The sequence below is a fragment of the Trematomus bernacchii genome, unplaced genomic scaffold, assembly GCF_902827165.1.
Source record: "Trematomus bernacchii unplaced genomic scaffold, fTreBer1.1, whole genome shotgun sequence".
Classification (NCBI taxonomy): Eukaryota; Metazoa; Chordata; class Actinopteri; order Perciformes; family Nototheniidae; genus Trematomus; species Trematomus bernacchii.
The window spans coordinates 2853608-2875421 of record NW_022987942.1 but is presented as its reverse complement, the minus strand read 5'-3'; the positions used below and the strand labels follow the sequence as shown (position 1 = coordinate 2875421).

At 40.9% G+C, this 21814-nt stretch overlaps 1 protein-coding gene across 2 annotated transcripts in view; it reads left to right on the top strand.

Moving 5' to 3' along the window:
• grik2 (glutamate receptor, ionotropic, kainate 2) overlaps positions 1-21814 on the top strand; it is a 274277-nt gene that overhangs the window by 77189 nt on the left and 175274 nt on the right. For both annotated transcript variants that reach the window (XM_034115672.1, XM_034115673.1), the window contains exons 2-3: positions 8138-8305; positions 9854-10111. In XM_034115672.1, the coding sequence (XP_033971563.1) occupies positions 8138-8305; positions 9854-10111 (426 nt within the window). The remainder of the gene's footprint in view (positions 1-8137; positions 8306-9853; positions 10112-21814) is intronic.

Below are 21814 nucleotides of genomic sequence, written 5' to 3'. Positions count from 1 at the left end.
ACATGAGTGTCAATATAACCAACACATGTTTGCTCTATTTATTGTTTCATCAAGGATGGGAATGATAGTTAGTCGGTTGTTCCACTGAAAGATATCTGTGCAACTATTGGCCATACAGTATGGTGGCTGACAGTTGAAAATGCGCGGCAACGGCCCAAAACACTTTCATAAGGTAGAAACGCGCTGCACTTTCAAACATTTTGCAAATAGAAAAACAATAATGTGGGAAAACACATACAAATGAAGAAACATCTTCACCAACTTGACAACACATGCACAGCGTTTAATAGCAGCACTGCATAAACAAAAACATTGCAAACACAAAACGCTGCAAGAAGCTCAAAACATAACGGAAACAGGGACAGGAAACAGGGACAGTAAAAAGTGACGCACACAGCTGGGACCGGAGAGCTTGTTCACGTTCAGGGATTATAAAGTTGGCTCACTGTCACTGTTGGCTGAGTTAGTCTGTTTCATCATTTGAAGTGTTCTGTCAGTATATTTGAAATGACTAGGTTAGCCAAGTTAGCAGATCTGCAATAATATCGGAAGGAATCATGTGATCACATTGTTAAATGAGCCGATTAAACATTTTAGGTAATTTTAGAGTGACGGTGATAGATGGCCAACTTTATAATCCTCGAACGTCAACAACCCTGAGCGTATTTGCAGCGTTTTGTTTATGAAGCACTTTCAGTGAAGTTACAGTTCGTCAAGTTCGTCATTTGAAGATTTTTCTTCATTTGATTGTGTTTTGGCACATTGTTTTAATATTATCATTTTTTAAGTGCCGTGTGTTTCTCCTAATGTAAATGTTTTGGCCCGTGTAAAGTATTTGCACCTGTCGGACACGTAGTATTGTAGCGATAACATTTCAGATCATATTCAAGCTTTCCTGATGATGCACATGTTCATATAGTTTTGATCCATTATGTCTCTGCAGTGGACAGGTTATTATGACCTTTGAGTCCTCCTAGTGGCTGTAGGGATAGTGAGTTGGGTTGGTTGTCGGGTCCAACACTTCAATAAGTCAATGGGTTGCAATACAAATGTGGTACAGACATCGATAAGGGACAACGTGAGCATGAATGCAAAGACTATTCTGATGCCTGACTTTTAACCTGTGCCGCCGGCAACATTTTGTGTATATAAATAAAATAACATGTATTGGATGAAAGAAAATTCACTGATGGTGTTCAAATACACTCTTTAAAAACCTACAGTTGAGCAGCATGTCACCAAATGATTTAACTGATCCTCGATGTGAATAATTGAACACATCAGCTAAGACTAAATGATAAGCCTTCAGCAGCAGATGTGTTTTTGTGGAGATCCGCAGTGATTCATTCTGTCCCTGCTGTACCACATACTGTGTTGTAGTTCCTTGTATAACATGAAATGCTCCTGAAAAGGAAGTTCGCATTTCTGCTAATGCCAATATCCCCTGCCAGGCTCTGACAGTTATTTATGGGTGTAATGATTACACTGACTTCAATGCTACTACCAGTGTCATAATTAATCATTTATATCTTCGGAGGGGGTTCGATCGATGAGGGAGCATGTGGTGGGGAGAGAGTTTAATGCATGGCCTGATTAAGACATGGCTGTGTGGTTTAAGGACACATGTCCATGCAGACTGAACAGGGACTTAATATATCAGTCTCACCCGTGTTGGTTCAGTCTTTGAGCCACCAGGGACCTCATGTTCAGTGGCCCAGGGCACCTGTCAGTCACTGTGTCTGAATACCAAGGGGATGCTACTTTCTGCAGAACCTCATTTGTGCTACAGCCTCATTACTGCAGCAGCCCTGGAAATATAAATACTTTGCCCAATAGAACTTGTATATTCTGTAAGCTTCCAGAAGATAAATAGGTTAAGATAAATATCCAATTTAAGGTTGGTGTTAAATCCTCAATGTTTACAGGAGATAGTGACAGCAGGGAGCCATATGTCTCAATTTACCCAGTTTCAAGATATAATGAAACATTAAACAGATGGTCTGAGAAACATCAATAACAGTTTTCCATCAAGTCAGCATACTAACATCAGAGGAAAAATCCTCCAACCTCTATATTAGGTGTTGAGATGGGAAATCAATTGAAGTTATTATTATTTTCTGGATGAGTAGATTAGTACTACCAATGTAAAAAACTGATCCAAAGTCAGCCACATATAAACAAATGTTTTTTTGGGGGGGTCATACAGACACATACATGTTATATATTCATTTTAAAAATCATTAAAACATTTTGAACGGAATATATACAGTACTCCTATTAGTTTGTGATCTTAAGGTAAAAATGAAGCTTTAATGTTGAATGTTTTAGTCTCAGGGTATCAGACTTTCAATATAATCAGAACATGTGATGTTATATCTACAATGATTTACACACTCACAAGAAGAACATATTTATTTGAATAAAAGTAGCAAAAGTGTGATTCAAAAACACTGACTCATTGATGAGTGATTGCACACATTAGATAAGCATAAATAATTGTGTAAAACACATTATCAACTCTGAGATATTCTGAACTAAAGGGTAAAGTTGGTACTTAACCCTGCTGTCAATTACAAAGCATATGTTTTGTGACAATAAGTTATTGAACTCGTTGTGTCATTTTGTACATTGTATATGTGAAAACCAAACGTTTTTTGTATATATTAATCATAAGGATATTTCCGCAACTGTTCCCTCCACTTGGAATCCTGCCTTACTGTGTCCATTAGCATTTTTAAACGCAGACGCTCGGCCCTGAGTGGCTCATCGCTTAAGTACTGTCCTGATCGATCATGGAGCCATCATAAGGTTGGTCGTATAGGTTTAACTTCCATTGAGTTCCCTCTCTGTTGGGATGGTGATGCTTCAACAAATACCCAGGATAAGTAAAGTGGGTGGCGATGGCTGTGAGCGCGGTGCTCACTGTGTGTCCACTGTCATTTGATCAGATTGATGAAGTGCTGATGGATTTCTCTCCTGACTGATCACGGCTCTGGGTACTGCAGCGTGCCTCTGAAGGACCGTTACTGTAGTGGCTTTTTCACACACACAAACACACACATACATTTAAGAGTAAGTGACTGATCAGCTGCTAAAGTGCCTATTTAGAGTGCCAAGAAAAAGAGAGTGAACCGTTTAATTACTTGAAATGTTTTAAACATTAGCTTTTAAAATATGGCCTAATCTTTTACTGAGTTAACACAAAAAACAAACACAATCATTTTTTAACTAATACCACACAATTACGGTATTGAATACTTCATTACATCAAGTGTAGGCTGGATAAACTAAGTACAATTAATGCTAATCACAAAGGCTAAATTAACTCAGTAATTTGCAAACTTGGTGTCCAATCAGTGTAACGAGTCTAGATGTGTGCATTAGAGCTACTTTTTAAGTGATAAGAAACACTCTTTTTAAGTTTGCTATTCACAAGACACCTCATCTGATGTGAACCTGCCTTGAAGTAAAGACCTTGCAGAAGAACTTAGATTAATAATAACTGATTTATATAAAAGTGGGAAGGATTGCAGCGTAATCCCAAAGATCTTCAACAAATGTAGGCGACTCACAATTTGCAATTCTCTGTAGAAGTGGACTCCCAGTAAAAATAACTGCAAGGGCACAAAGAGGAATGCCATATGAGGTAAAAACAACAAAAAAAGAACCCTGGAGTCCCAACCAATGGACCAAAGAGCCAAAATAAACAAGTAACAAATAGAATGGAAATGTCTCCATTGAAATTATACTTGCATTCGACTCTTTTCCTTTTTCTTTTTTTATATAGTTTTGCTTGCAGCCAATTACCAAAATAATAATAATGTATTGCAACTCATTCAGATGGGATTGCCTGCACATGGCTCTCAACATGGAGATGGCTGAGCCTGCCGTTAGCAGCTAATGGTGTTAACAGCATGCACAGTGCTAACAAGCACACTGCAGATTAGCTAGCCATCGGACACAAACATAGCCTCCATTCACAAAATAGGTGTCAAATGAAGTAGAAAAAAAGAACCAAATGAAGTAGTCTTTTGTATTGGTATCAATGTAAAGCTACTGTTGTTGGTACAGGTATCTTACCTTTAAAAAAAATAACAACCAGCCATTTGACAACAATGTGGAGGTAGAAATCTGAACACTTAACCAGTGGTCGTGTTAACCGAATATTTTCCGTCTATGAGTTTTTTTTTTAACAATGACGAAAAAACCTGAAAGCAGTCCGTCATTTTGACAGATTAGAACAAACTCAGAACAGCGCCAAAGCTTCCCCGCAGCATGGCTCCGGTGTTATGCATGCCCGCCAAAAAGGAAATTATATCGTTTCCAAATCGTACTTTGCCGTACAAATTATTGAAATGTCTGTGAGTTTTTGCTTTACGCTGTGGCGCGCTCCTGCGAGGGGCAGTGGCTAGGGCGGACTGGCCATCGGGACGTTTGGGACGAATCCCGATGGGCCGGTACTGAAGTGGGCCGATCGGACGATGTGGGCCGGTCGGATAAGTCACTAGCACCCCCCCGTTGACAATTTACTAGCGGTGATTACTTGCGGTACCGAGGTGGGCCGGTCGAGAGTCCCGGGCTGATTTGTAGTCCCAGTGCGCCGCTGGGCAGTGGGCATGCATAACACGGCGCTAACAGTTCACGAGCGTGCGCCCCTCCCTCCCTCCGTTGACAGTTCACAAGCAGTCAGAGTTGTACAGACCGGCGGGTAATTGTGGATTTTGACGGAAATGTTACAATCCTGTCCGTCCAAATTACGGGCAGCGAAAAAGTCTAGCGCAACCTCTGCACTTGGCACTCCCCAACACTGATTGGACTGCTTTGCTACCTCATTTGCTTTGTCGATTCATGGGCAACGATCATTGATCACTTTAGCCAAATAAAAGCCAGACCTCAACGTGATAGAAATGCTGTGGACAGAACTCAAGTGAGCCATTCACAGCTGATATCCATAGAACCTGGAACAGCTTTGCAATGAGATGAGCACTAAAGCTCTGATCCAGAGCTCCTTGAAGAGTTGGATCAAGGTCATTATTACTGAGTGACGTTCAAGTAGAAGTTAGATCCACTGATTTAAGGGAGGGGGTGGGGGCTGGGGTTGGGGTGGGTGGTAGGCATTCAGAGTGCAGGGCTTTGATTCCCACGACTGGACTAGCATACGATTAGGTTTAGATAACAAAAGCTCCTTGTTTAAGGTTTAGTTATGGATTGTGATTACATTTACATGTTATAAAGCAATATAATATCATAAATCAGTCATTTATGATTATATTGCCTTTTCAATATTTATTTCAATTTCCCCAAGACTGAAGTGCTTTGGTGACTACATTTTATTTACTTGAATGTTTGTATTTATTATGATTTGAAGTTGCTTTGAGCAGTGATTGAAGGAAAACTACTTTGATAATACATTACCTGCGGATTTCTATTATAAAGATTTGTGACTGCAAATAAGTTCATTGCTATTATTATTGCAAAATGTGATCGAGGCTGGGGTTGCCGGTACACACACACACACACACACACACACACACACACACACAACACACACACACACACACACACACACACACACACACACACACACACACACACACACACACACACACACACACACACACACAACACACAACACACACACACACAACACACACACACACACACACCACTACCTAAATATATATATTAGGACCCCCTATTTATATAATGATTATGATCACATTCATAAACGTCTATCTCCTTTCCTGTTATCTTATTTGAGGGATTGAATAAGGAAACATTTGTAAATGAGGCTCGCCAACTGACTTATATAAACCCAGAGACCTTTAGAGACTGGTTTGGAATAGAATAATGTTGGATTGTGAAACTACTCCAAATTCGAACCCATGACTAATTAGGACGAGTATTGGAGGATCTTCCCTCTCTCCTCTTTACCTCCCCCTACTTATCCTGCTTCATTTCCATAACCCGTGTCGATGCAGACAAGCGAGCAACTTTCTTGTTGAACTCAGTGTGTATTCATATTCAAACTTACCTACTTAGACAGTCCCCTAACTAACCTCTCTGCACTGGTTCAACTCCACATTTACAGGCCTCCCTCCTTTCACTGGAACAGGCAGAGATCCTCAGCAGGAAATCAGCATTTCTGGTGTGTGAACGGAGCCATTCCACACGCTCAGCTTTCCAATTATAGTACATCCCGCTTAACTGATGCTTATTAATTCCTTCAAACTCATTACGGCAAGCAAAATACGGCTCACCCATGAGATGAATACTAATGAAAGGGAAAACTTCTCGTCGGTGCTGCTGCTTTCTTTTTGTTTAGATGTCTGCTTTAGGCTCCGGCACACAGACAAAATAAATGGCCGTGGAAAAAAGAGCATTTCTTAAGCGTCCACCGGAGAAATCACTGTAAGGGAGCATTGATCAGTATCAGCCTGTCCTGTGGTAATCGCTTGTGACAGGAAGGACCTGCAGTACTTGTGCCATGGTGTGTATGGATTACGTCTAGACTTCAAGAAGGTCCTACAGTGCTTGTAGTTGGAATAAATAAAGCTCTCTGACTGACACTGAGCCAGCACAGGGCCAACCAAAACACAACACTTCAATCTACTGCGTCTCCCCAAGGGTCAGATTGATTGATTCACCGGCCAATCAGAGTACATTGATCTCAGATCCTGACCCCCCCAACCCTCAACTCCCCAGGCCTCCGCTCCGTCCATTCATCTGTTGGCTGTCAGAAGTATTCACTGGGGTGCTGTACTGTAGTTGTGGAGAACCGCACTTTAAAACACACATCTGCAGCTCTCAGAAGAAAACGCTTTGCAGTCCCTCTAACTGTATTGATCCCTCACTGGGTCCGGCTGCTGATGCATCATGGGTCGCTCATATACAGGGATATTCAACGTTTGCATAGTCGCTATGATGTTCACTGCAATATACAGTTTAGCATCAAACGTCATTCAGTCAATTGCTGTCTGATAAAACAAGAAATCTTTTTTTTCAAAAGAGTCATTGAGTCGAACCCTCCCTGTTAGAACTAATACTGTCCTGAACGGTTCGGAACAATAGGAACCCACGCTAACAGACTGAGGAACAGCTTCTCTCCTAGAGCTGTGGTCTCCATCACACCCCTCCCTGCCCAACCACAGAACCCATTAACTGTGAACACACAAACCAAGGTTTATGACACACACCCCCGTCTCAAATGTATCAAACACCTATTTATAAACACCCAAACTAAATATGTAGTGTTGTACCTTTACCTGTACATTTTAGTAAATGTAATCTAAATATAGTGCCTCCTATTTTTTGTATTCTCTTTGCTGCTGTTACTGTTTATATTATTGTTTTTATCAGTGCTTTTATTTATTTGTTTCTAATGGCCTGCAAAATGTAATCCTACACAAGTAAAATGACAGTAAATGTATTTTGATTCAGAGCATCAGGTGTCGTGGTATCATTTCTGTCTTTCAAAGTCCAACCAATCCAGGGTCCGAAGCACCAAACTGGACCTGCATTGGGTGCTTGTCTGTTAGAAACAGTGTTATCGAAATATAATGTATAATACTAGAAATATTGAAAATGGGACAAGGTCTGTGTATCACCACACAACCTGTAAACATAACTCCAGATTGGTTATCCTTTGAAAGATGCACCATTTAGAAAAGTGGTCATAAATGCTCATCAGTGAATCAATAAGAGAGTGTTGCATCTTCCCGCGGGAACATCTTTGAGAGGGAAAGTTTGCAGATAGACTGGGTGTAGATATACCAACACAAACAATCTAACAAGGAAATGTAAACTTCAATAATTATCCTTAGTATTTGTTTTATCAATATAGTGTTTATTCATAGTGTGCTAATACCTGTAGGTAGCAATGTTGTAAACAATGACAAGCACTACTCCCAGTAGTCATTTTGGGGAATCAGGTTTCTTACAAGGACTAGAGCCGGATCGGTGGAGGATTAATATCATTTTCATGAATATGCAGTAAAGAGACTGGTCTGTGTTGCTGTACAGGAAGTACTTGGAGTTATTGGCTTGACTTTTTCCTTTGCGCTATCGACAAACCCCTTTTTATCACACAATGCTACCTTGCTAAGTCACTAACCAGTTGTGTCTCTTTCTTTGACAGGGGGGATATTCGAGTCCATTGAAAGCGGCCCATCCGGTGCTGAGGAACTAGCCTTTAAATTTGCTTTAAACACAATCAACAGGAACAGAACCCTACTGCCAAACACCACGCTCACCTACGACATCCAAAGGATAAACATCTATGACAGCTTCGAAGCCTCCAGGAAAGGTATTTATGTGTTTGTGATTGGAAGATTTGTGTTTGTGTGTGTGTTCCTGTGTGTTCCTGTGTGTTGGTGCGCACATATGCTATGCTAGCTGCTTTGCATTGTAAATGTATTCCCTGTTGCAGACTTGTGAGCTGCTGTGGCTAAGATTTGGACAATTATAATCAGGCGAGGGAGAAATGGCTGAGCACTTCAATGTAAACAGAGAGAATTGATTGGTTCCAAGTAATGACTCAGCGGCAGTAATTCAAAGACCAGTTTGGTCCCCAGAGACAGCCAATAAAGTGCTATAATCTATCAGTTTTGTGTGTGCATCAGTCTGACATTTCAAGTCTCTTATCAATTACGGGCCATTATATCCTGTCTGAGTGATTTATCTGACTGCCTCGTATCAAACAAGGTGATTAAAGTGCACAGTGTAGCAACAAAGATATGCGGTTGTTTTGTATTTCCTCCAAATATAATTTAAAGAAAGCTAATTCAAAGTGGTCACAGCCTTAGCCTCAGTTTCAGCTTTGTGTTGTGGATATATTTACAAAATACATCAACATTAAAAAATGAAATATAGCCCACTACCATCAGTGAGGTTGGACACGTGTTGGACATATGTTTGCACATATTTGTGCAATGTTTTTTAATGTTTCATTTAAAATGTACACTTTTGAGATAGAAATATTTTGTCTCAATGTGGCCTTGAACAGGAATGCGGGTTGTTTTATATTTAACATCGTCAACAAATCTCATGACAAAATCAAATCCATGTATACTTTGTGACGTCTGTGGATCTCAGCCCCAAGGCCACCGGTTTCCACTGAAGATGTAAATCTTTCATTTGGCTCACACATTTAGAGTTCCATTCTTGCCTTGAAACTGTAGTCTTGCAAAAAGAATGATCAAACAAGAGGAAATAAGGCACTTTTGAGGGACTATTTTCATGAGGGAATAATCCATATTTAGTGTAGTCATGACACAGGTAACATTAACATGTGTTGTTGTTAGGTTTCAGTCATTAAATGACACACACTCAATGCATTTACTGACAAAAATAGTCAGGGAGCAGACCTGAACCCTGCTGAGCTGCTTTCTGCTGACGGCTCTCTTGTCCCCTGCAGCTTTGACTTTTTGATGAGTGAGCAGGTCAACCCTCATTTTGTGTCGCGTATATGCACTAAGCTGGGCTGGCTTCTGTTCCTTTAGGATGAGAAATAGACAAAGCAAAAACTGAACCAAAATACTTCAGAAATGAGGGTCATCAATCCATGTCCATCATGATTTGTAGTAGTATACATTTATTGTTGATTTGGATCCGTACATGAGATTTGTTGACAATAAGAACAACCTAACCTAACACACCTACAGACTTTAAATAAAGCTTTTAACATACAGTACATCCTTAATGCTGGATTGTTGCATATGGACATCATCCTGCAGCCTTGTTTACATCACACAAAGACTCCATAGTGGTGATCTTGGCACATGTCATCATGAACATGCTGCATCACAGCAGGACACAGCTAACAGGTCAAATGTCCCCCCCCCCCCCTCTCTAGCCTGTGACCAGCTCTCTCTGGGGGTGGCGGCCATCTTCGGGCCCTCTCACAGCTCCTCAGCCAACGCGGTCCAGTCCATTTGCAACGCCCTGGGGGTGCCACACATCCAGACCAAGTGGAAGCACCAAGTGTCGGACAACAGAGATTCGTTCTACGTCAGCCTCTTCCCAGACTTCTCCTCCCTCAGCCGGGCCATCCTGGACCTGGTCCACTTCTTCAAGTGGAAGACGGTCACTGTGGTTTATGATGACAGCACTGGTAAGAGCACATCACTTCCTACTGGTTCATTTAATCTGTTCTCTTCTGACTGGTCCAGCAGAGACCAGGATGTTGTTAACTTATTTATTCAAACTTCTACGTCTGTGGACTTCAGTTTGAAGACATCAAACTGTATCCTTTTTTTTTTTTAACTGTTGATATAATAGTTCAATACAATTTCTATTTGTTCCTGTAACGACCTGAGCCAAATATTTTCAAGCCAACATTTTCACCAAACTGACTCATGACATATGCATTGCATGTAACTGTAAATAGAGAAAATACAGAATTATAGCAATAAACATATTTTCAGAAACTGAAATTAGATAATGTAGATAACTTTGTGTTTGATAAAAATCATTTTACACAAAAGAAACAAAATAAATCCATCGATGAATATATTATAAACCCATTTTATGCTTAGCGAAAAGTAAATCCTTAATAATCTTGATTTGTATCCCATATTTGAAAGTATTAGGTGTGTGTGTCCACAATCAATAATGCAACTATTTAAAGGAAATGAAGAAACCCAGACATTGTGACCGTGATGAAGGTCATGTGAATGACATTTGTCCACATATTGCCTTTTTATGGTGAAATAACTGCAGTATCACATTTGCTGAATTGGAGGGCAATCCACTCATCAGTTGTTAAGACATCTGATTTAAAATCTTGAATGTCAACATCAGCTAGGTTCATGAGGAAAGTCCAGGATCCCCAAAGTCAGGCTCTCCCTCTGGGCACTGCTGTACCTATTCATCCGTCCGTCTTGACCAATAGTGTGTGTGTCTTTCTCTGCCCTGCAGGTCTTGTACGAGCTTTAGGGAGGAATTGATTGTTGCTGACCCCCGCACCTCTGTTAATTAAGTTGTAAAGTGGACATAGCTGGTTCACTATGGGGTTAATAGTGGCTTGATTTTCTGTCTTGGTGATAGGAAATGAGATCCTTGCTCGAGCTGCAAACAGCTTTACCTTCTCATTGTCGCCATTTACACAGATGACCTGATAGCGAGGACAGATAGCATTGATGGCGCAGCGTCTGATCTGAATGGAGTTCTTGAAGAGGTTCAGCCAGGATTCTATTTCATTTGAATCTTTTCTTCTCTTGTTGCAGCACAAGAGGCCCATTACCTGATGTACTGAGCAAAGTCAATGCAGCAGAACATTTGTATTATCATACCATTCTCATGTGTTCTCCCCTGACCCCCCACCCGCTGTTTTAAATCGTGTCTGCTTTTCGGGGAATGGGATATAAAGGAGGTAGGAAACAACCTCTCTCTTTGTGCTGTTTCTCCACCAAGCGGGAAACAAACAAGCAAATCAATAACCATAATGGGACTCCTCTAACGGCTCAACTTTATAATGGCAAAACTGAGATGGCAGCAGCATGTGTTATAGCTCTGCCAGCCAGCCATAACATCCATACAACTACCTGCAACACTGCTGCCGCTGATACACAGTTTGATTAGGCCATCAGGGAGAACAGGCCACCATACAATAAACACTGGCTGGGAAACAACTGCTTTTTTATGATGTTCACAGTATGGCGTCCATACATACCTCTATCTTAGTGACCAAACAATCCAGTGGAGGAACGCAGCTTCTCGAGAGAACGTCTACAGACACACCTCTGCCCAATTTGAATAAAACTGATAAAGTAATAGAAAATATATTTAACCTGATAACTGAATAAATTAAGAAGGACATTCCGGTTAATCCCCGAAATGTTTGGTGGTCAGGATTCTGTGCAGGAAAATGACACAGTAAATAGTCAAAAGAAAACATCTAAAAACATTGAATGCTGTGTTTTCAACTGTGTCAGTGACTGATCCCAGTCCCTGTAGTCAACATATTGCAAATTCTTGGACAAGATACTTAACCTCCAGTTGCTCCCGAGGGCGTGGCCAATGGTGTGTGAATGTTAGATTGAACGAGTGGCAATGTTTTGCAAGAATGAGGTGTGAATGGGTAAATGATGACTTGTTATGTGAACAAACATTGTTTTTCTTGGTTTGAACCCTTAGCGCTTTATCCAGTCTTATACAACTCCTCAAAGAGCTATATAAATGTAGCATTCCCTTCATTGGTGTTAAGGGTCCAAACCAAGAAAAACAAACAATATTTGTTCACATACTTTTGTCTATATAGTGTATGTTTCCCCTCATTAAAGGTTATATTTAAAAGGTCTGGTCTTAAAGATTACCATTACCATTATAGTTTGACTTAATAGTTTCTGTTATGACTCCTTTGGTTCCTTCTTCTTCTTGTTTGTCTTCAAATACACTACACTTCAATTTCAATATCTTAAGTTGAAAGACAGAAAACGAACGTGGTAAAATGTTGCTATTTCTAAAGCCTTACTTGTAGTTTAACTGACCCCATGGGTTTGCTCGTCGATGATTCAAATAGAATCTGAAACTCTTTCTACTTTTCTTGTATGATGCATATGTCTTTTACAGTATAACATATAAAGCGTTGGAAAGTGTTGAAAAGTAATAAATTAAGGGACGATACTATTCTCTTTTGGCGCCCATGTGAAATATGTTTGATTTATGTCCACACAAAGGGTTCGTACTTTCCACAATTTTCCAGAAAATATATTTAACACGAGACATTGAGGGGATGCAGTACAGTGCAAGAATAAAAAAGGAAAATCCCTAAAGCCGTAGATTAGATTTGAATATCTTTTAAAGAGATTGTTTTGTCATTTTGCATATTCCCGAGATACTTTGTACATGTTCATATAAGAACATTTTAATAAAACTTTTTTTACTTCTTAAGAAATACTAGTCTTTGTATTATGTGACAAGTAAAGCTTCTATTAACGGGACAAAATATGACCTGCATTAACAATTACCTTTTACTTGTAATAACTGTAACTGCCAGGTTATCATTGACTGTGGAGCATACATCTAATGTCACACTAACATTATTTTGGAAAGCAAAAAAAATCCATGTTATATTAATTTATTTACCTCAGAAAATAGTTAATTTCATCAAATATTTCAACAACTAATTTGCATATTCATAGATATTGTGTTATAATCAATTACCATCAAATGTATCTATGGTTCTATGGTTAGATCCTGGGAATGGTCAATATGTTATTCTTCTGTCCACCAAAATCTATGCAAGTTATGAACATTTATTTTCTCTATTCTATGAAACACATTGAAGTCTAATAAGGGTCATACTTGTTGTGTGTCAAGGATAGAATGGATGGAAGGCAGTTGGCCCCAAACACAGTATAAAAAAGGGCGAGCTTGAATCAAAAGCTGGACAAAACAGGTAAACACCAAACTGAGGGAGCAGGCAAGTTAATACAAAACAAAGGAACAGCAGCAAAATCTGAACAAGGATCAAATTGGGCAGCAAATAAGCCGAGACAGAGAAGGAAATATTGACGGCAGAACCACAACAGGGACCGGTGCAGGAAACATTGCCAACAAACTGACAGAGAGCACAGTAAGACAGGCACACATTCAGACATTATATCAGACACACACACAGCTGGAGAGGGCAGGAGAAACACAGGAACAGCAGCGTGATTACAAACAGGATAGAATCAGGGTGGGGCAGACGATCACAGAAAGGCGGGAAAACACAAACAGGAAGTGAAACTAGATCTAATTGAGTCATCTGCAATATTCATTTAAACAGAATTAATTGTGAATTGTTGAAATCAAAGAGTTACAACATTTGAAAATACTGAAGTTCATTGATGGTTATTTGTAAGTTACTATTAAAATAATGGTGGAATGTAAGTAGCCGGCATTTACTCAAGTACAAGTCAAATGTTGCACACCTTTACTCTACTTGAACATTACAAGCATAAAGGTGAACTACAGTGGCTACCAGGTTCTGTAAAGATGAGAAAGGCCCGCTCCAGAGCCAATGAAGTTTGTCCGTTCTGAGCTACTGTAGAAACATGGTGGTGCAACATGACAGACTCTGTTCAACATCACCAGCTCCATATGTAGATATGAAGGGCTAATTTTAAGCTGCTAAAAACTATTCTGATAATCAGGTTATCATAAACTACTGAAAACAAAGTTATGAATATTCAATTCCACTAGTAAACAAGACAGAATACAAACAAATACTTTCCATACATTTTTTTCTTTATATATTTGAAACATTTTTCAGGTTTTCTGTTTCAATTTCTGAAATATGTACCTGTCCTGAAAATATATACTTACAGAACTTACAGAATTCAGATTCCATATCCTATCTCTTTCTGGATGGGCTGGTTGAAATAAGGATGACTGCATAATGTAATTCCAGTGGTCGTATAAGAGAGGCAGGTAAATGATTTAGAGCCATATCTGACAGGAGGAGATGGTATTTAGAGGGGGGGCATGTTTGATCTTTGTAAATCCTGGTGGGGTGTTAATGGAAAATGAAGGCAGTAACAGGGAAAGTAGTCAGAACAGCAGTGGCAAAGTTTCAGCGGTTACAAGGGGAAGAGCTCTGTTTGAATCCACAAGGTCAAAATCTAGTAAACAGATCATCTTAACACAGCTCAAATGAACAAGACAGTCGAAACAGCATTGATGTTACAATGAGAAAGCCTTAGAGTCAAATGTGTAGGTATGATGTCACAATGTTTGTTTCCTAAGAAAAAAGATCTGTGGATTGGACAGGTTTTCTGAATTTATCAGGACAAATGACTAAATTGAAAGATTTTCATTGACACTTTTTTTCATCAAACAATCATAGAATGAAGTGGATCCAATTTGGACTGCGAACCATAATGTTACGTTATCGTGAATTGAGCAAGGCCTTTTTGGGGGGGGTTTGCATTGTAAAAAAACAGCAAATTTAAAAGGAAATGCAAGATAAAATATGTTGAATAAAATATAGGATCACTGTTTGAGAATAACGTGTACTTACAGTGTTAAAGAGAGTATATTTATATATATATGTAGTACTACTGAGAGCCCTGTCAGAGTACTTCACAGTGAGTCCCAGGACCCCTCCAGTAATCTCTTTCAATTTAATGTGTGTGTGTGTGTGTGTGTGTGTGTGTGTGTGTGTGTGTGTGTGTGTGTGTGTGTGTGTGTGTGTGTGTGTGTGTGTGTGTGTGTGTGTGTGTGTGTGTGTGTGTGTGTGTGTGTGTGTGTGTGTGTGTGTGTGTGTGTGTGTGTGTGTGTGTCTCCACACCAGCAGTCCCAGTCCCATCATACGCTCCACTAGCACTCAGCCGCCTGTTTAGAGAAGGGCTCACTGACTCTTCACAATTCACCATGCTAATCCCACTGTTGCTGTGCTGGAATAATAATGGCAGCTGCTGTTTTCTCTGCTCTCCTTCCATATTATAGTCTTATGTGTCGGTCTTAGAGAGTCTAAAATTGGATGCTGTTGTCAAATAAACCTTTGTTTCTGCTGTTTTATAATCAGAAATGCATTTGCTCACAAATTCAGTCACAAATGAAAAGGGCATTAGGCAAATCAAATCTAAAAACTACCTTGAAGAGCGTCTGACATGGACATGAATAATTTAGTCACAATGAGCAAGCTAATTACATAAGATGTGCAAAAGAAACATAGGTAATATTAGCACCCGGGGCCTAAATGTGACAATTGAAGAAAAAATAAGATTTAAATTGTATTTGAATCATTGTTAATGAGAAAAGAATGATTTTCGCCCTGCATTATTTTTAAAGTCTTCTAGAAATGCCTCTTCTATATGCATTCCATCAGATTTTATTTTGTCCAATTTGACCTCAGTGTTTAAAGTCAGCAGTCAGAAGTAACAACAGTAGTAATTCAAATTAGTATCACATCACTTCAAGACCGTCATAAAAATGCGCTTAAAGGTGGGGTATGTCATTTATTTCAGAAACACTTTTTGAATGAATATATTAAATGCTTTGACAATAAATATATAAAAAAATGTCATCTGTGGAAGCCGTGGCGCTGTAAAAAGCACGACCATTCATCTGAGCCGGCCCGGCTAAAATAACTGGATGGCCTACCTGCCTGTCAGCCTTCCATCTGTGCACAAACTTATCTCGTGCCCTCATTGGTCATGTGCGCGTTCGTGTGTGTTGGAGGAGGGGCTCTGTAAGGAAGTCTGAAGGAAGTGGCAGATTTTTTCCGGTTGTGTACTTTCAAATTCTAGCGCACTCGAGCTGGTTTCTCCAAAATTACATACCCCACCTTTAATAAAACACAGAAACGATAGCATTTGATAAATGTGCGCTTGTCTAAATGTTTGTAACGCTATATTTAGTTGATAAAGAGACGTCTGTTATTGCCACTGTTGGTTTGTGATCCAGCTAAGGCATCACAAAGAGCCTTTACTCTGGTAATACCAGTGTTGGGACTAACGCGTTACTGTAACGGAACTACCTTTTGCGGTAACTAATAACGTTACTAGTTACCTATTCCCATTCAGTAACGCCGTTATAGTTACTGTGATTTAAATGGGTGCGTTACTGCGTTACATTATGTGATCCAACTGAACCGAATCGCGGATGTCACTTATGGCGCATTTCCATTGCAGCGCGTAGCTCGCTTTAAGCGTGCCGTGTCGTGCCGTCCCCTTTTTTGGTTGTGCTTCCACTAGGCCTCGTTCCGGCGCGGCACGGCGCGGGGCCACTTTTCCCCCTCTTTTCTGGCCCTAGAAAATTGTGGTTCTATCGGGGCCAACAAACAGGGCTGAGTCGGGCTGAGTATGCTAAACTAGAGAGAGGAGCGCTGGCAAGAGGGCTAGAACTACAACAAGATGGACATATTTGACCGTGATTTAATTGTAATACACGTTTCAAAATGATGCCGAAGTAACAACATACTGATACCGGTTAGTAAAAACCATGAATTAATGCTTTGTCAAGTCTGCAGACAGACGGCAGGCGAAAAACCTTTTAAAATTCGTGTTTTTCTAGATGGAGATTGGCTAAGCTAACGCAGTATATGCCCCGACCGTCCACACTCACAACAACGGCCTATACAGACATAAATAAAGCAGCGACTGTATTCACCATGACACAGGCAGTCTGTGGTGTGTACTTGTTTAACTTTTGTCGAGTTTCTGAACATATATAAGGAGCTGTGAGCTCTGAGTGCTCACATCTAACGGCTGTGTTGTGTTTCTGGATTTCTCATTGAAGATGACGTCACGGCTCCGCCTACACTGCGTTACTATAGTAACTACCCCAGTTCCTAAACTGTAATGGAAGCGCAGCATGAAGTGAGTCGGCCCTGTTAAGGCCCAACGCGGCCAAGCCGTACCGAGCCGTACCGAGTGTGGCCGAGGCCGACCGTGTAGTGGAAATGCGCCATTACAGGCGAATACAGTGATGTCCTCTCACAGTACCATGGAAAAGTGAAAGTGACCAGAGAGGAGTGATGATTGGTTAACGCGGGGTAACATTTCAGGGTAAGCCAATCAGAGACAGAGTTGGGCGGGTCTTGCCTTATGGGGAAAATACACAGACACACAAACACTTGCTAACACACACACATACACGGCAACGCCCACCATCAGCACACACACACACAATGGCAGATGCAAGTATCAGCGAGAGCAGCAGCACATTTACAACTTGGAGATATAACCACTATTTTCTAATTTGTGGGGATAAAGGACGCAAAAAATATTACGGTCAAATGTAAACTGTGTGCAGGACAGAAAGCATTGTCCACATCGAATAACAGCAATGCCAATCTCCTGAAGCACCTAACTAATGTACATGGGGCTATAAAACTAGTCGCCAAAGACCCCACCGTCTCAACCACCGGCAGTGACCCAGATGGAGCAACACCATCTAAACAGCCTAAAAACAATTTTTTTAAATCGCCACATGACACCCAGAGTCAACTAAACAGATATGCCAGGTATGTTGTTGAGGACATGCTGCCCATCGCAACGGTCGAGTCTGTTGCCTTCAGAGAACTAGTCAGCAAAATACCAGTGAAAGCAGTGAAAGCAGGGCCAGTGCAGAAAGACCTTTTCCAACAACACAAAAACTTGTATTTGTATTGTTATTATTTTTAAAGTAAAGTAACTTGTTACTAGTTACTTTTATAATTTAGTAACTAATAAAGTAACTAGTTACTTTTTTGAGAGCAGTAACTATAACTATTACTAGTTACTTTTTAAAAGTAACTTGCCCAACACTGGGTAATACACATTCAAATTCAAAGGTTTTATTGTCATATGCAGATACGCTACAATGGCAATGACATTCTTCTGACCTGAATAAAAAATGCAGGACACTCATGAAACCCCTTAAATCCTTTTACAATGTAAGCCTCCTTCAAATCTGATTCTATCAAAGTAGAGCTTTCGTTGTCATTGTCCTGATATGTCTTTAGTTTTCTTCAGCTGCCTTTTTGGAGTTGAGGGTACACACACACACACACACACACACAGGCTGGTGCCCCACGGGAACGCATACTGCAAAACGCATAGGATTAACGCAAACGCAATCGCCAAAAAGCTTCCGTCCACACGCAATATACACCGGATAGTGTCTGTTCACACGAGACAGCTCCGTTTAGTTCCAACCGCTGGAAAAAGCTGCAGTACATATGCCGAGCCTGTACGTGGCGCTGTTTTCCTCCACAAAAGCAGCGAAGAAGCATGGTCGTCATGGTTGCCCTTCTGTTTATTCTCCGCGGTGGGGGCCGAGGGAACCGGGCAGAGTTTTTCGCCGGTCAACGTGTGTAAAAGTTTAAATCTTCCGGACAAAATTTGAAAAGTGCCGGTCAAAGGTCTTCTTTGTTATTTATTAAGCTTTAAAACAAATGAATAACGACTCTATATAATGATATATAATAATAAAATATACGGAGCCTCTCTTTTTCCTCTCTTCTGACAGTGTCAGTGTCTGTCTCATGCAGCAGCTGATCCAGTAATGAGTGACCCGACAGTAAAAATAAACATATTTATAACTAGTTTAGGTAGTTTGAGAGGTAATTAAAATAGCTAAGGGTGATGATCTGACTTGAAGTGTGTGTTTTGCTCCCGCTGCATCACAGCGGGAGGAGCTGCGTGTCTCCGTCCTGTCAGATTAGACTTCACTCGCGTTTATGTCCATATCGAGAGAAAGATAAATAATCTGAATTCAGTGTGCAGTTTACTTTGACGCGGGGGTGAGCAGCAGAGGTGGGGGGAGGCAGGGCTATTGCGTCATCATTATCATAAAATTATCATATAGAGGCGATCACACGGAGCCGTACAGTATGACCCCCCAGAGCGCTCCGTTCCCAGATCTATCCACCTTTGGACCCGTTGTCGTTTGCGGGGTCCGTTTCTATCGTTTAGTTACGGCCTCGTGTGGCAAAAAGGGCTATACGCAAGAGAAATATGCGGATACAACCCGTTTTGGTCCTCGTGGGGCACCAGCCACACACACACACACACACACACACACACACACACACACACACACACACACACACACACAAACAAATGCAACACTGTGTGTATTAATGAGGATGTGGATTGTCTCTCTTTTACACATTTGTGAAGCTACCGTAACATGTACTGTAGCTTTATGAAGTAATGATGACAGTATTTGTCATCAATAACTTCAGATAATATGCAATAAAAAAAAGACTGAAGAAAAATACGTCTTTAAATAATACAAACATACAATACAAAGCCAAATGGTGTGGAACTCCACATTGTAGTATGTGGATCTGTAAACGCATGTGCTTTACATCAGACCGATGCAGAGACCGATGCAGACCCCTTAACTGTGTGAGCATTAAGTTGTCATTTTCTGCTCCCACAGCGAGGTGGGGTGAGGAGCATCATATCTGGAGGCAGCAGAAGGGATTGAGCCGTTGACCTGGATCTAAAGTGGATGTGGCAGTATTGTACTGCCATCATTAAAAGTGAGATAGAGGAAAACACAGGTGGCAGGAGACAATTTAAAATATAATGGAATATAATGAAGTAAGATCCTCTTTCTGTATTCTCAACCTACAGTACGCTCTCAGAGCTACTCGCTGACCGCACTCATTTCTATAGCAGCACATTTTGTCTGTCACTCAGAGGATTCCCCCACATGTCATATTGAGTCTGTGAGTGCTATTTTACTGTAAACGTCCTCTGAAAATGACTTAAACGCCCTTTTTCTGTCCCTGCTCAATGCCTCTGTAGCAGTGACCGCCTGCGAACCTGTCTCGTAAATCCTTTTATTAATTAAAACGTATCAAAATGATGATATTTAATATAATTAAAGGCTCATTTGGACATGCATTGCACCCTAAGTTTACAGTGCATTTCTCAAATAAAATGCATATGACGGAGGAAGAAAGTCCACAGCCCTGGACCACAAACATCTGCTGGCACACTTTTACTTCACGCATTAGCAGGTCCGTTTCCTGAGCCATTTAAATAATAACAATCCATCAGGTGAAGGTGCATGTGCTTATTAAAGGGAATGGTAGATGACCCTCTCATTGGTTTGATTCATTTTATGCCTAAAAAAACCCTGTGATTAGTTAAGAAACTGAAAATGTATCCACCTGTTTCACTAGATAAAGCGCAGTCCGACACGCCCACCTCACTTGCGCTACGCACTTTACACCATGTGCAATAGATCAATTCAAATAGGGTCCAAAAGTATTTGCTCACATTCCCAATTAAATTACTTTCAACTCCTTTAGTGCAGAAAACTTTTTTAAAGCCACTGTGGCATGTGGCGAGGGAGATAAGTGCAGTGTAGAGCTAATTGCAGAAAAATAGAGTGGTGGCTCCGGCGGTGGACTCTTTTCAGCTCAGATGATTTAGAGCCAGGAGGACTATGGGTAGCTAATAACAAAGACAATGTCTACTGTTGTGACTGGCCCACATTCACACGTTTATTTTTAGCGAGGGAACAGCGGCATGCGTTCCTGTACCTTTTGACTGCAGGCCTGCTTTCATTTTTCACCAACATGTTACATGCATTTAATTGAACATAAATCAGCCAGCTGATGAGGAAGGGGTCGTATTAACCTTGACCCCGGGAGTCTGCCGCTCAGCGACAAATCAGCCATTACTCCCATCATGCAGCGCTGTGGAGAGGCCTTCTCAGCGAATCACTTTAGTGACTATGCGAGCGATCATGATTGAGCAGCCCAGTGAAAGGAACTCTTCTTCCTTGTTGCCCTGCACTCGGAGGGGAGTTGGCGAGGGAACGCTTGAGGGGCCGTTTCCTTACAAGGATATTTATCACAGGCAGGCCAATCTGTTTTACGCTCAGGAGGCTCCCAGACGGCCTCCTAATAAACGCTTAGAGGGGATGAAATATTCATGTGGAGTTAAATATGGATCCTAGAGCAGTCGCTGCGCATTAAACACCGTCAATACTGATCAGCGCTGACACCCCTTTTCACCCACTCCAGTATTTCCCCCTCTAGATTTCTCCTCGCCGCGCCTGTAGATTTTGGAAAGGAATGAAGGAGGATTCAGCCATGCAGAATGGAAGTCTTGGGAGTGAGAGGGAAAGGCAGAAAGCTCTGACATGTGTTTATGATGAGCAGGTGCAGCAGTCAGATGTGACGGGCTGCTTTTATCGATGTTAACTAACTAACCGTAAAGCAGCGATTGCTACTCCAGCAGTGGAAGCTGTTTTTCTCCTGAGACAGCTCACGCAACATCAAGCGCTCATATGAGATTGGACTGAAGTCACGTATAACACACACACATTGCTGTCTGTATACATGCAAATTAAGGCCCAACTCAACACCAGGCCCTACACC